Below are 17,524 nucleotides of genomic sequence, written 5' to 3' on the forward strand. Positions count from 1 at the left end.
CTCCTCATCAGCCCTGCTTTATGACCTTTTTCAGTGCTTTTGCCTGCCTGGAATGTGGCTCTGAACCGTCATAATGCCCCTGCGTGTCTTGATGCAGGATGAAGGGGTGTGTGCGTGTGGAAACCCCTGACTTTTGCATAGTATAAAAGTAATTTCTATCTGTTGCTCCACCATCTTTTACCTGTGGCATATCACCTCTGGAAGGTTCCCCCTAGGGTGTTCAGCCCTCGTTCTGAAAAATGTTTGCCATCCTTCCTTTAATCCAGGAGTGTGGAACCTTTGGCCCTCCAAATATTGCTGAATTACAACTTCCATCATCCCCAGCAACCATGGCCAATGGCCAAGGATGATGGAAGTTGTAGTTCAGCAACATCTGGAGGGCCAAAGGTTTCACACATCTGCATTAAGCCAAGCTAGATTTAACATCTGCTCCTGGCAAAAATAAGATTCCATCTCCTTTCTGAGACTTCAGGGCAAGGCAATCTCCTCTGACCTTTACTATGGGACTAACTTGTGACTGGTCTTCAGTCTGGATTCTGTTCTTTGGATATCTGCCTTGTAGTGGCAGAATTGGGCTTGATTTAAACACACATAAATTACTTACATCTGCAGAACTCACACATCTGACATATCTAAATTGGACTGCTGGCTCCTGCACATGCAACAGTAGCATGCCAGCATAGCAGATACCAGCCCAAGTGTGCTACTAATCCTGCATGTGCAGGAAATACCATGGTATAGACAAGGAGGGACCTTGCATGAGTAGGTCATCCTCAACCCCAGAACAATTTAATTGTTTTGGATGGTAATCGGTTGTCAGGGCAGTTCTTTGCAATTGCAACTAATGTTTGCATCCTTTATATATTTTTATATATATACACTCACTCACTCATTCACTCTTTGGAATTCCCTTCCCTTAAATATTAGATAGGCGCCATCTCTGTTATCTTTCCAGTGCCTACTGAAGACCTTCCTGTTTCAACAAGCCTTTTAAGTAGAGACCTTATTCCAGTTGCATCTGTGTTGGAATTGCTTTTTAAGATGTTTTTAAAGCTTTTTTTAAAAATACATTTAAGGATGTTTCATTTTAATATATTTTAATGTTTGTTTTTATTATGTTTTATAGTGTTTTTAGTGTTTTTGTTTGCCACCCTGAGCTCCAACTGGGACAAAAGGTGGGATACAGTGTTGTTGTTGTTGTTGTTGTTGTTAACAACAACAACAACAACAACAACAACATATCCAGACTGCACATAGGTAAAGAAGAGAACAGTGTTTCAGGCAGGGGACATTCCCAGCCCTACCTGGAATTGCCAGGAACCAAAGCTAGGTCCTTTTCTGTGCAAGCAGATGCATTACCACTAAGCTGTGTAAACTCCCCAAAAAGACTTGGGAAGGAACAAAGTTGCAGTGTGAAGGAACAATGTTGCAGTGTGGCGTGCTTGTGGTCAGGGTTCCAACCACTTCATTGCACTCTCCCCTTCTGTTTCTCCTTTACCCACCTGAACAGTAATAGATATGCTCCTGAAGGTAAAGGGGACTTGGAACATGCCCAACACTGATAATGTTTATGGAGTTCCATAAGCATATATAGTTACTGTTGTGTGGCTTGAGGGAGTTATGTTCTTATGAGTGCGTCTTGTTCAAAGATGAACTAGTGTCAAAACTTGAGTCTTATATCCTTGTATGAAATGTAGTGATGACGAACCTGTTTGGAACTGTTTTTTTGTATGGAAAACAGAATCAAACTTTTTTCCCCCTCTGGACGATCAGCCTGAGTATTTGCTTGGCTTTAGCCATAGAGGGTAACATTTGGTGGAAACTGTGGTGATCTGCAGACTCTTGCACAGTGGTGGTTTCTTTCCCCACAAATGTGCCTCTGACAAAGCACTTGCCTTAGAGAAAGATAGAATCCTTTGCAGTTGTAACTCTTACCTAGGCTAACAGGTTAGACAGCACTTCTTATGCTTCCACTTGTGCAAGGTTTTATGCAAGCTCTTCTGCAAATTCTTGCACAATTGGATTTTGTTTCACTTTTCTAGAATACTGTTAAGTGACAGATTTAAAATTGCTAAATCATGAGTGGAAGACTTCTTCCATATGCAGAAAGTTACCTTTGTAATTAGTCCAGTATTTACTGTTGGACTCAGAATTATGTTTTGCTGGTTAGTGATGTGTGGAGGGTAGATGATTTTTTCCCTACATTGGGTGTTTTTATTTTAATTCATATATATATATATATATATATATATATATAGGGTAGATGATTTTTTCCCTACACTGGGTGTTTTTATTTTAATTCATATATATATATATATATATATATCTCTTATTGACATGTCTATTCAGAAAATTATCCAAAATAAAAAAGTTTTTTTCAAAATTTATCTGGTTTTCCCCTTTCTAAAAACCATTTCCCCCCAGGAAATTGCTGTTAGCCATTAGTAGATCTATATATAGATCATAGTTTTTTTTCCTCCTCAAGGTATTTACAAGAACAATTAACACAACAACAATATTCCCAGAGCTACAGGAGCTTCACATAATTATGATGTTGTCCAAAAGTCTTACCTAGTACTTTTGTGTACAGTCTCCACCTTCATATTTGATAATAAAATCAAAGGTCACTTCTGTACACTTTGCACAGATTTCCATCTGGATAGGAAAGCAAACAAAGACATAGTTCTTCTCTTATTGAGGTTTTATTACATAAGGTCATTAGCTTAGTCAGTGCTGATAGTAAGCTTACGCGTGAGCAAACATGTAAATGACCACAAGACTGTAATGTGCCTGTGTTCCTATGTAGGAACAGAGATCAAATGTAACGATGTTACAACCATTTTATATGGTCAGTACAATGCAGGTTTTCATACAAGGAAATAAGGAAATAATTTGGTTGACGCTGTATGACTTAGAGCCAGGCCATCATCACTGACTATATGAGACATTTTCCCTTTAAAGAAAAATCAATTCTCCTGAGTTCTTTTCTCATTTGGTTAGTACCTCTTGCTCACCTATGGCAAACACAACACATGCTTCTTATCCACCTTCTTGTTGACCTGGAGCTTGATAAAATATATTGTTGACCAGGTGGGATTGATAGCAGGGGTGGGGAACCTGTTGTCCTATAGATGTTGCTGAACTACTACTTCCATCATCCTTGGCCATTGGCCATGCTTGCTGTGGCTAATAGAAATTGTAATTCAGCAACATCTGGAGGGCCAAAGGTTCCCCACCTCTGGTTTACAGTACTTGAGCCTGAAAAAGCAACAATGGGCACCTTACAAGTAGTGCCCTGTCACTACTTTGAACTGACTTGATGGATCTGGTAACCATGGGGATAGGGACAGATCAGGGAACTGCTTCTATTAGTAAACACTTATACAGCACATTAATTATACATTAATTCAATAAGTGCTATACAATATTTAAAAGCCACCCTTAGAAGACCAGGCTGTATGTATGCAGTCATGCTGTTCTTTCAACACAACTGAAAACCAGATCCTGAATATTCTGCCCCATTTTAGTGCTGTAAATTAGAAAGGTTTTCACTGCCAATTAGTAAAGTTTCCTCAGGACAAACCCTGCATGAGATTCAGCTACATGTTGTTTAATGATCAGTGAGGCTTTGTAATAGCAGTGTTTAACTGGCTTCTCATAAGGCACCTTAGGGAGGCATAAATGACAATAGGCTCATCAATCTATAGTCTAACTATGTATTGGTGAGGAAAGGTATGGTCAATTATCTTTATTTGGGGGGTAGTTGGAGGGGGGGAGTAAACTTTGCTAGCCTGAGTAATTAGTTTAAGATTGTGCTTTGCTTATAATACACACTTGATTATAAAATGGGTGTGTATTTTGCAGTCTTCCTTCTGCAAATGAATGATCAGTGTTATTAACCCTTTTGTTTACTTAAGGAAACAGTTCTACACTTTATCCAGCAAGACATAAAGGTAGCATTTTCTTTTCTGTTTTGCTTTTGCCATCTGAACTCTCTGACATGTCCCCACAATAACAACAACAACAACAACAATAATAATAACAACTGTTGTTGTTGTTGTTTATTGCATTTATATACCACCCCATAGCTGAAGCTCGCTGGGCGGTTTACAACAATTAAAAACATTAAAAACAAATATACAAATTTTAAAAACACATTTTTAAAAACCAATTTAAAAACACATGCTAAAATGCCTGGGAGAAGAGGAAAGTCTTGACCTGGCACCAAAAAGATAACAGTGTGGGCACCAGGCACACCTCATCAGGGAGATCATTCCATAATTTGTGGGCCACCACTGAGAAGGCCCTTTCCCTTGTTGCCAGCCTCCGAGCTTCTCTCTGAGTAGGCACCCGCAGGAGGGCCTTTGATATTGAGCGTAATGTATGGGTGGGGTCATGTCAGGAGAAGCGTTCCATCAGGTATTCCATCAAGCCGTGTAAGGCTTTATAGGTTAAAACCAGCACCTTGAATCAAGCTCGGAAACATACAGGCAGCCAATGCAAGCGGGACAAACCCTCAGGGCAACCCTGATTCCTCCTCTGAAGAAAATAATTTGCATTTACAATTTCAGGAAGTGGTTTAGATTTTAACCAACGGCAGCTTTTGGAACTTCGCCAAAGACTCTTCTATGCTGAAAAAGAAAACAGAAAAAGATCAGAAGAGCTGAACAGTGTCCTGAATGAAATCAAGCGATTCATTGGTGACCTAGCCAACACTTCAACAAGTGTTACAGGTTTGTGTTAGCCTTTTTTTTTTTTTTATGACTGTCAAACTCATAACTTTCTCAAAAAAGAAACGTCTGCTTCTTCAAAAATAGGAGAAGGTCTATAGCTTTCATTAACGTGTGATGTGATACTGGCCAGCAGGCAGTCTAGAGAGCTACAGATATGAGAGCAGAAGGCGTGACTGTGTCTTGAGGGGGATCCAACATGCAGGAAGAAAGACCCAAGCCAGCCAGGCAGAGAAGGCCAAACTGATTTTTCCAAGGCACAGCCTGACCCGGAAGCTTTTATAGGTCTGCCAGACAGTGGAGACTGGTGGCTCTGATATCAGTGAGGCAGTGCATCCTCTCTGGTTTTAGTCTGAACTTTCAAGGAGCTGTCCAAAGGTCTGAAACATATCCCCATTCACTACCCCACTGATACCAGAGTGAACAGTCTTCACTGTAGGTCAGAGGAGACCAATGGGAAAACTGAGTGGACAAAGTTTCCTAGGAGTGTGTGATGACATTGTAATCTTGGGAATTCTATGCATCACTGAGTGGTTCACCAAGGGGGCACAGATCAACTGGTCTCCAGATCTAGATTCTGTGTCTGCAGTCTAGACTAAAGAAACACAGCAAGCAGAAATGCAAATGAAGGCATAGCAAGAAAGAAGACTTAGAGCTCTTTCAGATGTCCTGTTTATTCAACATGCATCCTGATTTGCTTACAAAAATTACATGGCAGTTAGATTATGTCCAGTCTTCGTTGAGCATTCACTCTGTTGTTGTGTTTCTTTCTTTTTTATGGGACAAATATATGACAACAAGCATTCATCCAGATTTGCTTGTGGGGTGTTTACATGTCTTCCTAATAACCATTGTTCATCCTATACTTTTCAGTGCATTTCCCCATCACTTTCCAAACTGCACAAAACTATTGTTAAGTGAATTTGTTGCACTAGGGTGACAGAGTGCTTTAATTCACTTTAAATGCCCAAACCTAAAGTTCCAGTGTGTGCTTGAATCTCACTCACAAAATACTGACAGTCTGGGGCACCCTCACTAATACACACAATAAGACACAACAATATGTAAATGCATATTGCTAATGAGATCAATCCATAAATATGTGCCTAGAAAAGTTATGACTTGTCTGTAAACTGTTCTGAAGTTCTTTATGATGAAGAATGGTATAGAAATTTATGGGAAAAAACAAAATGAAAATGTGCAGTGACCACAACGTGCTATCTCATCCACCTGACTCCAATGACACTTCCTCTTCCCATTCCTTCCTCACTAAGGAGTGCATTTAAGTACATCTGCTAATGTCAGCAGGAGCTGAAGAGAGAATCCCCAGCTCTGTTTTGCTCTTACATGGTCAAAGTCTAACTTCCTCATCCATCATACTGTAACTGTTAGAGTACAGTTGGGAAAATCTTGTGGGGGAAAAAGAAATATACTCTGAGGATATAGAGGCTAATGAAAGTAAAATGGAGAGTAGAAATTGTTTTCATTAAGTTATGAGAAGTCAAATCAGAATGAAACAAAACAAAATGATGTTTAGGTTTGGTACCTGTCTTTAGATTTTCAGTTCAACAATAGTCCCTTTTAAATTAATTGGGTATGACTAGGAAAGAGAAAGTGATGATCCACTCCCACTCCTCCCAAAAGCATTTCTTTTGTCAAAATAGACAAAAAATTATTTTGTGAAAAATATTTCTTATGCTTACAAAATTTTATATATATGCAAGGGTATATATATTGTTATGCTAACTTCTCCAAGTGTTGACAGGTTCTAAGGTACATGCACACCGGTGGCTTAAAAAGTTGCCAGTCCATTTTATCTCTCTGTGATTCAAAACAAATCTTCCCCTGATGTACACATCTTTATAATGTTATTTTCTTTGATTCTGTTTGGATCATAATGCATCCATGCAACAGAGCATATGATTATGCTGTACTCCAGTGTGCATTACCTACTGATTGCTGCCCTGCTCTTAATGTCATCATCAGTCTCTCAGCTTTTGTGCCTTCTGCAGGTTTTTTCTACCTGCACACATGCCCATTTGTACTTTTTTTAGGGGGGGTGTTATTGCACATATGTTAAATTGGAATCCATCATCTACTTGTTCTGTACATGCATATTTATCAGTTACTCGATCCTGCAAGAGGGCATCCTCACACTAGAATTAGAAATCTGTAATGGAAATGGTACATGCTTTGCGCATATATGGGCCACACAAACATACATAGGCAGGCAGATTGACAGCATTATGCTGTTCTCCAGCAATCCTGAAGTAAGGGGGATACAGCAGGAAAACGGGGTGAGGAGGCACTAGAGAAAAGGCGAGAGGGAGATGAACTGCAACCTCTTCCTTCCTCCCTCCATGCTGCCATTACATACCCTTGTTTTTTCCTCCCCATCTGTAGTACTTTCACCTCCTTCTCCTTGTGTTTTTTTGTTTCTTCTGCTCCCCACCCTGTTTGCTGGGAGGAAATTGTGGCGGTGGTGGCTGTGATGGAGTTGGGGGGTGACTGGAAAGGGGGAAGAGGCATCACAATTGGGTTGTTGCTTTCCATGGTGCAGCAGCAGTGGGGGGGGGAACCCCTGTGAAAAGTCAATAGGATGAAAACATTGGATCACAGGACTAGGAAGCATGACTTTGTTGATTTCACTCCTTGGGACTTGTCAGCAAGGCACTGACTGATGTGTGGAGAAGATACATCTTGGTGGATAGCAACAGGTTGCATTTATTGACAAGCGAACCAACCAGTAAAAATGCTATGTCTTGTACTTGTTGCTAACAGAAACATGGACCAGCCAATGACTGAGCCTTCAGCCAGCCCACAGTTGTGCAATTACACTTCATCATCACACCACATGGAGGGTGGACCCATAGGGGAAATGCAGCATCCGGTCTACCACATGAGCCTGATACACAAAGGAATGGGGGGAAATAAGTTTAAAATATAAGAAATTTACACAAAGCATCAGAGCTAGGTAAATCGCTTATTTAAATCACTCTGTCAAGAGGTTGCTTACTTGAAAAAGTACAGTATTACAGAATACACATGCAAAGGAGGGTGGGACCTCTGGGGAAATGAAACATCTGGTCTGTGCATAAGCCCAAAACACAAAAGAAAGGGGGAAAGTTTAAAGTATCAGAAATTGACACATTGTATCAGAGCTAACTAGGTAAGGAACATACTTATTTTTGTAGCAAAATTGATTTGAGTACAACCAGTAAATCAATACTAATATGCTGTCAAGAGGTTGCATAACATACTTGAAAAAGTACAGTATTATGCAATTCATGTGCAATTTTTTTTAAAAAAATTAAAAAGATCAGGAACACCCAAGGTATCAGCGATGAAGAAAATGTGGCTCATGTACTCCAGACTTTTGGGGAGGAAGGTGCCGAGGGTGCTGAGATTAGAGCTAATAGAAACCGGAAATAAGCTGTTAGAGGACCGGAAATAAAATGCAGCGGATACACACAGGTCAAAGCTATGCACAAGTCTGAAGCTGCAATATACCCAGCCCAACTGCTGATGTCAGAACATTGCACACTGCCAACAGCAAAGCATTTCTACTGGACACACCACGGTCTCAGAATGGGAGGTTCAAGCAAATAGTTTTAACATTGTTGTGAAGCAGGAATCAAGAAAATGCACATCAAATACACCAAAACGCCGATTGCAGAGTATAAAGGGGCAGAGTTCACTAATGTTGTGTGGACCTTCTTTCAAAATACAGAGTTGAAGATGCACTGGAAATTATTTAAGCACAAGAGTGTCTGAACCCCTAGGGGCGCAGCTCTTACCAGTGTGCGTTTTCCTTTAGAAGGATATCTCTAGGTTTACAGCATTTTTTAAAAAAAGAATATTTAACATTTGAGTGTAATTGCAAATATAGAGGTTGAGAATAGGTGAAATGTAACACTCCAAAAAATAGCCAAATCCATTGCCTCGCATCAGGTCAGAGAAGTAGCCAGCCTCTCAAAGTACTTCCAGAACTTTCAACGCAAGTCTAATTCATTCACAGTCACTTCCATTCTGTCTCAGTTCCCAAATTTCGAACACACAAATGGACCCAGATTTCATCATCCTTAGCTGGGATAGAGGAAGGTCTACTTTTGTTCCATTCAGAAGATTTACCAAGGATCCAGCTATCAAGAGCAATGAGCCAGCAACCTCCCTAATAAAGGATGTACTTGGCAACTTTGCTATCAGCTATATTAGGGAGTCTCCAGCAGTATGTCTGGCTCCATTAACCCTCTTTTGTCCAAACCCCAATCTTAAAACAATATTAAGTGTTCTCCTTTCTCTCTTTAAAATGGTACTACCTCCAGCAGCTGGGTTGTCATAATGAAACAGCATAACCCAGATACAGTAAAAAGGTAAAGGTGTCCCCGCACTTGTAGTGTGAGTCGTTTCCGACTCTTAGGGTGACATCTTGCGACGTTTACTAGGCAGACCGTATATATGGGGTGGGATTGCCAGTTCCTTCCCCGGCCTTTCTTTACCCCCCCAGCGCATGCCGAGTACTCATTTTACCAACCACGGATGGATGGAAGGCTGAGTGGACCTCGACCCCTTTTACTGGAGATTCGACTTCCTCCTTCCGTTGGAATTGAACTCCGGCCGTGAGCAGAGCTTCGGCTTCGTTACCGCTGCTTACCACTCTGTGCCACGGAGTAAAGATCTACCTTAATTGTCAAAGGAGGCACACCATTAGCTAATTTAGTAATTTATTCTAAATGGTAGTTTATCTCCAGAACTCAAGAGGGGAATTTTACCAGATTTCCTACAAAGAGTGCTTTCCTACCTTTGACAGGCAGTGCTGTTTGTTTAAATAAATAATTGCCCAAAACACATAGAAGTGATGTGAGTGAGGGGAAGTCTAAGTTAATCAGCAACACAAGGGCATGGTTTAGTACTCAGGAGCGTGGGACCTTATTGCCACCTGCAGCTTACAACCTGCTTGGTTCTTTCACGTAATGCCTTTCTCCTCAGCCAAGCTCTGATATCAGCATTTACCTTTGTTGGATAAAAAGTACCTGGGGAGAGAGGCTATGGGTTATTGTGTGCAATGATAAATGAAAGACAACTCATAATCTGACTTTTAAAATTAATATATCTAACTCATGAAATAATTTACAAAGCAATCCTAAGCATGTATATTCAGAACTAAATCTTACTGGGTACGTTGAGATTTACTCCCTGGTAGGATCACAGCCTTAACATCTTAATCATATTGCAAAATGAATTGTTTCACAATATGAATTGTATGTATATGTTTAAACCAGCAAGGCATTAAATCATAGGGTTTTTTTTCTTCTTAAGGGGGTGGGGACGCCATCATGGAAAAAGCTGGAAGACCCCATTGTAACCTCCAGTCTTCTTTATGACCTGCAGTATAGGCGAGAGTGGAATAGCAAATAGATTGCATCCTTAAGGATAACATTTTTTGTTGTTGAGCAAGAGATCTGCTTCAGAGTAGTGGCCTTGTGGCATAGTGCTATACCATCAAACTGTATACTTTTATGCATACTGTTTGGACCCATTGGTATGCTAGCACATTATTGACCATGATGTTGTCAGTACTTTGTACTTAGGCAGTTATCTAAGTGTTTCGAATTTAAGTACCAACACGCCTCTTCTGTTCTTTTTAAGACTCTACAAAGTTGAAAGTGTTGAGTCTCACCAACAAACTCCCTGTCCATCTTACAAATATCCAGCACTATCTGCCTCATCTTAAGGACCACGAAGATGGTATTTATCCAAATGTTGTAATTGGACAAGGAAGGACTGGGGGTGAGAATAAAATTTATTAATTATTATTTTTATTTAGAGAGCAACCCTAAACTCCAGGTGTTGCCTTCTGGAAGGAGTTAGGAAATGGTGGAGGTGCCTGTCTGCTTGTTTTTGATGACCTCCATTGCACCTATGGAAAGTTCAGCAGTAAGAAGCTACAGGCAGTGGTGTTCCTGCCAAGAGTAGGAACCATGAGGCCATAAAACAGGGTGTTTCAGAGATAGGGCAGAGCCTGCCATGGATCCAAAGCTGCTCCATTCCCTTGAGAAGGATCTGATGTGGGTTCCTCAGCTATTCCAGCCTGGAGCTGATGTAGCTAATTCTTCGTCGATTGCTTGTGGATGTGTGTGGATGTGAAAAGGTAGCAATCTACTGGACTACAACACTCAGCATAACTACCTATCCACGCACACACTTTTTTACCTTGCTAGTGCAAGCCAACAAAACTTTAGATGTGGTGGTAGATCTGCTACATAGCCAATTGTGTGCCTATCACATAGCTTTCTTAACAATACTGTTGCATATTCATCAGCATTTCTGAGAAATAGTGGGTTGGATCCAGAGTTCTAGTGATCAGAACTGTGCTCACAGGATATACAAACTGAAGGAAGGGGGGGGCTTTTTTGCCAATTCCTCTTTCTCCCTGTAGCCACATGTGTTCCCTCAAGAGATGCTCCTAAACCTCATGGGAGGTAATGCTGGGGGCTGCAGAGAGACAGCAGTATCGCCTTCCCCCATCCTCCAGTAGGAGTTTCCACTTAATCTCAGGGCTCATCTACACGGTGGTTTACTATGTGTTTGGTGCTACTCGCATCTTCTTTAAATTCGCATGGTTCACATTACATTACCAGCAAACAGAAGCCATCACGCAGTTTCCCCCCTGTAAATCTGTACTAACCCAATCCACTGATAATACAAAAAGGGAAGAAAAAAAGTCTTCACTCCCTTTATCTAGAGCTTGCAGACACTTTGCTCTGATACTTTTAGGTGGGTGTGTCAATTGTTCCCCTCTCCATGCCCACTCTCTCCTCCTTCCTTCCTTCATTTTGTTTCTTGTACGCTGACAGCCAACTGCCAGCTGCTCTCCTCCATTCTGCTGGCCTTTTTTATGTTGCTGCAAGCTGTGCCTTTATTTTATTTCCCCCCCCCAAGTTGTGCACAAAAGTATAACACTGGTCAAACAAAAATTTGTATTTCAGCTGTATCCTACCAGGGAAAACACAGATATTTCCACTTCCAGGTGTTTTTTTTCCCAAAGGAACCCACTGCAGCATGCTTGGTTGCCAAGCAACCAGAGGGAGTGGAAATGCTAAATTAGAGGACATGGTCATTAGGAAACTGGGTGATTGATCCTTCCCCTCAGTGTGAATAGAAAACATCATGTTTGCAGCTGGCATTGAGACCTTACTGTGGACGGTGCAAATAGAAAACAGAGGTAAAAACAGCGTCTTCAGTATGAAGCAATGCTCCCGTGTGGATAAGCCCTCAGTCCCATCCACAAGATTCATCCAAGCTGCAGTACTCAAAACATGTTGGGGAACTGTGTTTTTAAAAATCTTGAAGAAAAGGAAGCAACACTTTTGGATTATAAGTCAACATTTTTTCTCTTTCTACTTCTATTCAATATACAGAAGCTGCCCTCACCTCTTTTGTTCCCTGTTCATTGACAGACAGACAGACACACTTTTTTAAAATCCTCACAGCAACTGTACTGCTTTACACAATTTTTTTTTAAAGGCTTATGTCTGGCAGCGCTGTAAGTTTCTGGCCAGAAGAAAGAATACTGTTATTACTGCTACTAGTGGAGAATGCAGATCATTTTCAAAATAAGATGGACCTGGATTAGAAAATTACAACCACAAAATAACACACATTTGGACAAAATGTAATGATCTTGTAGGATTATGACCAACATGGAATATGGAATCTTACTGATTTTAATATCACATTAGTAATATCATGTTAACATCAAGAATATTGTGTAATTGAATGATATATATAGTTGTGTCATGAAAATTAAGTGTTCTTGTACTGATGAAATATTATCCAACGAAGTGCCTATAATTTATTTTTGTATTAGTGTCCTTAGTAATGGGTATCCCAACAGTGCGAAGAACAAAGCAAAATTATTTGATGGACACACTGAATTCCCTTTTCTATGGAATACCTGAAGAACAGAAGAACAATTGTATGATAGTTGTCTTTGTAGCAGAGGTAAGATAGCATGATATTTTTTATGTTAACGAAAAGGAAATGTAGCAGTATGTGTTTGTGTGTAACACAGAGGTGGGGAACCTTGGTCATCTAGATGTTGTTGGACTCCAACTCTCATCAGCCCCAGCCAGCATGACCAATGGTCAGGAATAGTGAGAGTTGTAGTCCTGCAACCTATAGAAGGCCACAGATTCTCCACCAAGGTATAATATTTAGTAATCCCTGCTATTTACTATTCATCAGAGCTCATGGAAATGTTCTTTATACATTTTCTATAAGCACATGAAACGCCATTTTCTTCTCAGTGAAAAATGCAGCTTGGCCAACAGATCAGCAGAGGGATGGTTCAATTAAAAGACAGAAACTTGATGATAGAATTATAAGACAGATACACAATAGCTACAAAGAACTGAAACAAAGCCACTTCCAACACACAATACCAGACTTTGCTTGTATTATTGGCATTCTTATTATGAATAAAAAAGAGAGACTAACAGCACAATCCTATACATGTCTGTTCAGAAATGTATCCTGCTGAGTTCAATGAGACTTTCTTCCAGGTAAGTGCAGTATAAGATTGCAGCTTCAGTTACTTTTGAAATGATTCTTAAACAGAAAGGAAAATAACACAATTTTTACAAGAGTAACAGGAAATCTGAAAATATGGCAAGCATCTTACTTGAATTTGAAAGATGAATAACAGTGTGATCCTATCTTCAAATTATGTTTGCTGGGAAGAGATATGATCTCCAATAAATTTGATTGAGCTGGTAAAATTTTTAGCTGTGTTTTATTGCACTGTTTCATTTTAAGTTGTGCAACCTGCTCTGGGATTGTTTGAGTGTAACAAATGTTTTAGATAACTTAAATATTATGGCAGCATTGCAGATTTATACTGGCATAACATTACTGCTAGTTAATTAATTAATTAATTGTCTTTTATATACTGGTCAAGGTGATTTACATACATTTGGTTTACAATTTTTTTTAAAAAGCACAAAAACAACTGAAAATAGGTTTAAAAGCAATACAAAATATAAGGCCTCTTCAACCAGCTGGAAAAGCTTGTCAAAACAAAAAATTCTTCAAAAAAAATTTTGTTCAAAATTCCAAATGTTTCTGGAAAGTACAGATAGTGGCCACCTCTTGTATCTAAGGACTTCTGTTCCATGGAAGAGGGGCAGCCACAGAGGCACTATGGACCCTACATAGCGCTGGTTCATCCACTATACCAGCAGAACATTATTGTTACAAGGGGCAGAAAAGAGGTGGGTTGGAATTCCTGCCCATCCTCAAAGGTTGGTCCCACTCCTGACAGTATCATAATGTTATGTCATCAACAAAAGTGTTGTCATAAGTAAAATAAAACTAAACACTCCCATTTGAGTCAACAGAGAGCTCAAAATCCGTTTCATCCCTTTGCTATATCAGAATGAGATTTATTTCTTTAAATATTTCTAACTCACACTAATAGTTGATTGTGGGGTGGGATATATATTTAATCTAAAACAATAATTTGATCTCATACACACACACACACACACACACACACACACACACACACACACACACAAAATAAATAAATAATCAATGACAACATAAAAACACCAAGCAGATCACAGTATTGAGCTTCTGAAGCAGCATTACCCATAAAAAATAGACAAGTCTTACTGACACTGAAACAAAGCCACTGTTTTTACTAAGTCAGGAGCTAGTCATGAGACTACATCACTCTTTTTATGTCTAGGGAAGATCTATGGGTACATCAGAGGCAAGCAGGGCCAGCCTACCATTAGTCAAAGTGATCCCCTTGTCTTAGGTGGCAGATCAGTTGGGGTGGTGGATCAGTGTTCCGTGGCCTGTCTGCTGCTTCCTTTGGTCTCCAGCTACCCACAAAGCCACACTAACCACTGTTTTGCTATCTGGCTGTTTACTGCTGCTGCCCCTTACACCATTACTAGCCAGCCAATCACCACCTCTGGCACAGCAGCTGCTGCCTAGGACTCTATGAGCCACATAGGTGCTCCTAAAGGACTCGCCTAGATGATTCATTTTGAGGAAGGGTCCTTCCTCAAATCAAGATGTTGTGGGCAAAGTAGCTCCAAATAGCACCTGTTTAAAGTTTCACAGTTTATTATCTAGAGGGCCTCAGGAGCACCCAAGCTGCTGCCACTGTTGCAACAGCAAATGACTAAAGCAGCAGCAGGAGGAGATCAGTGCACAAGAGGCAGTGGAAACTGGTCCACATTGGCTAAGGCAGCAGAATGTCTTGGGCTGGCCCTGACAGAAATTCTAGCAATGGGCAATTTAGTGAAAGGGAGCACTATGCAGTGCACAAACAATAAATAACCAATACTAGCAAGGAGGAATGTAGTTGTCCGAGGTCACAGGGAGTCATAGATCCATTACTTTTTGGGGAGCATGTATGAGCCAATCAGCATGAAAAAGGAGTGTGTTAGCCACTGAGAAGAGTCCTTGTCCTTTTCTGCTGGTTGGAGTCAACCAGAGTGAAAGCAGGTTAGTCAGCCACTGAGAAGACTCTTTTCATAGCCTCCCCTTTCATGCTGATTGGCTCCTAGGGATGTCTTAAACTGGACAACAGGGAGAGCAAGGGAAAGTGGGAGTAATGTGACGATGATGAAGGAACCCTGCACTTCTGAATTTGTCACTACACTATTGCTAACATGATAGTTGGAAGAGCCTATGACACATGTACTCTCTCAGAACCATTTCAGGAACTCTGCTGCAGACCTTGAGACACAAACACTCAACAACCTCCTCAACTCTACTGCTGCAACTAGGGTCCAAGACAAGCCACTCCATAAAGGTAAGCAATGCAGGGGGGTGGGCTCAACAGGCCCCCAAAGTGCATGCTTTAAAAATAGGACTTGTGAACATCCTGCATCCCTCCTCCCCAAGCATCCCAAGATGTACAGAACTTTCAAATACTTAGAGCCACAGAGTGTCTCCAATTAGAACTTGAACCTGCCTTATCCTGTGTTTTCTGAATGGCATTGCCATAACTGTTGAATAATAATGCACTATGCAGACAAAACTCCTGATAGTCACAGTTACGCCAACCCAGATGAGCTCTCACCATGCTCTGTGTAAGGCTAGGGGTAGCACACCCATTGTGGTTGATAAAGCCTGAGCACTCCATTCCATGCTCTAAAAGATATTTCTGATCAAATGCATATGACTCATTTTTCCTTGCAGGATCAGATCCAGGGCACATGCAGCAGAACAAACAGCAACTGGAGTTCAAATGCAACGTCCTACAGTGGATGAGTGTGTATTTTCACAGATACTACATTATTTCCCCCAGGTGACAGCATCATTTTTCAAATACTTACTTTCTAATTTCAATTCTGTATCAGACAGGGCCTGTAGAAACCTAGGAAGCTGCCTTATACTGAGTTAGACCATTGGTCCATCTAGCTCAGTATTGTCTACACTGACTGGCAGTGGCTCTCCAGGATTTCAGACAAGAGTTTCTCCTAGCCTTACCTGGAGATGCCAGAGATTGAACCTGGGACATTCTGCGTGCAAAGCAGATGCTCTACCACTGAGCCACAACCCTTCCATGTCTGTTGCAGCTACTACCCCTTTATTCATATCTAACCCCATGTCTCTCCACAGGCATCCAGGCATTTATTCAGCACACACAGAGATAAAGATGTCCTCCTGCCCAGTGCCATGCAGAACACAAACAAGGTGCACAGGAAAAAACCAGCAGCCATGACCAGTGGGAAACCAGCAGTTCCTATTTGGGGTTGCCACATTTTTCCTCCCTAAGATCCTGGGCATGGCAGATGTATGGCAGCAAAATAACAGGTGCAGAATGGGATTGGAGTGATAAGAAAGGCTGCACCTGTTACTCTGCTGTCTGTCATGCAGCTTTCAGAGGAAATAGGGTCTTGCATGAACAAAAGGGTTGGCAACCTCATGCTACCACTGATGCTATTCAATAAAATCTGTGATGGTTTCAGTTGTGTCTCTGTTATCCTCCTGATAGAGTGTGATAGTGTTGTTGGATGTGTGCATGAGAGAGAGACTGATTACAAGATGTTCTGTGAAAACAAGCAGCAGATACTGGCAATCAATCAAATGAATATGTGGAAAGCATGAAATCAAACAGCATTAACTGGTCACTCTGATAGATTAAATCACTGTTCTCTCAAGTGTGCATGTATGTGGCTTTTCCTGGCCCTTTCTTCTGGATCCCATAGCCAGGGATGAATCCTTGGACCTTTTGTCTGCTGAATCTGGACTGTTGCACTGAGCTATGTATCCACATTGTTGCCCTTCAGTACTGAGCTATACAGCTGGGATTTCTGGGGAGAGGGGGGGATGTGTCATGGTCTAGGCTCTTGGGAGACTATAATGGCCTCATCTTGAGCCTCTCTTCATGTAGCTAGCTCCACATTTGCCATCTCAACCTATTGTTGGAGGCAGGTCACCCTAGAAGTCAATTGTGGTAGACCAGAGATGGAGAATCTGTGGTCCTTCAGATATTGTGGACCACAACTCTCATCATCCCTGACTACTGGGTCATGATGGCTGGGGCTGGGAGTTGGAGTCCTTCAACAATGTAGGGCCACAGGCTCCTGTTGCTATGGGAAACCATATTTTGATCTTTTACAAGAGCTTGATCCCCTCTCTCTGATTCCCCATTGCATTGCTGTTTCCTACTGAAGCACTTACTGAGTTTCCTACTGAGCTTTGTCTGCTATGAGCTACTATGGAATAATTGGTTTGTGGATCTCTCTTTTTGTTTATGCAGTGTTTGG

General features: G+C 41.0%; 1 protein-coding gene across 4 annotated transcripts in view; it reads left to right on the plus strand.

The window, feature by feature from the left end:
* The window catches only part of MGAT4D (MGAT4 family member D), a 59,321-nt gene that overhangs the window by 7,097 nt on the left and 34,700 nt on the right, over nt 1-17,524 (plus strand). For 3 of the 4 annotated variants that reach the window (XM_061584909.1, XM_061584908.1, XM_061584910.1), the window contains exons 2-4: nt 4,572-4,733; nt 10,380-10,520; nt 12,601-12,734. In XM_061584909.1, coding sequence (XP_061440893.1) covers nt 4,572-4,733; nt 10,380-10,520; nt 12,601-12,734 — 437 coding nt within the window. The remainder of the gene's footprint in view (nt 1-4,571; nt 4,734-10,379; nt 10,521-12,600; nt 12,735-17,524) is intronic. The other variant, XM_061584911.1, reaches the window with a different exon arrangement.

Source organism: Rhineura floridana, chromosome 9 (genome assembly GCF_030035675.1).
Source record: "Rhineura floridana isolate rRhiFlo1 chromosome 9, rRhiFlo1.hap2, whole genome shotgun sequence".
Lineage (NCBI taxonomy): Eukaryota > Metazoa > Chordata > Lepidosauria > Squamata > Rhineuridae > Rhineura > Rhineura floridana.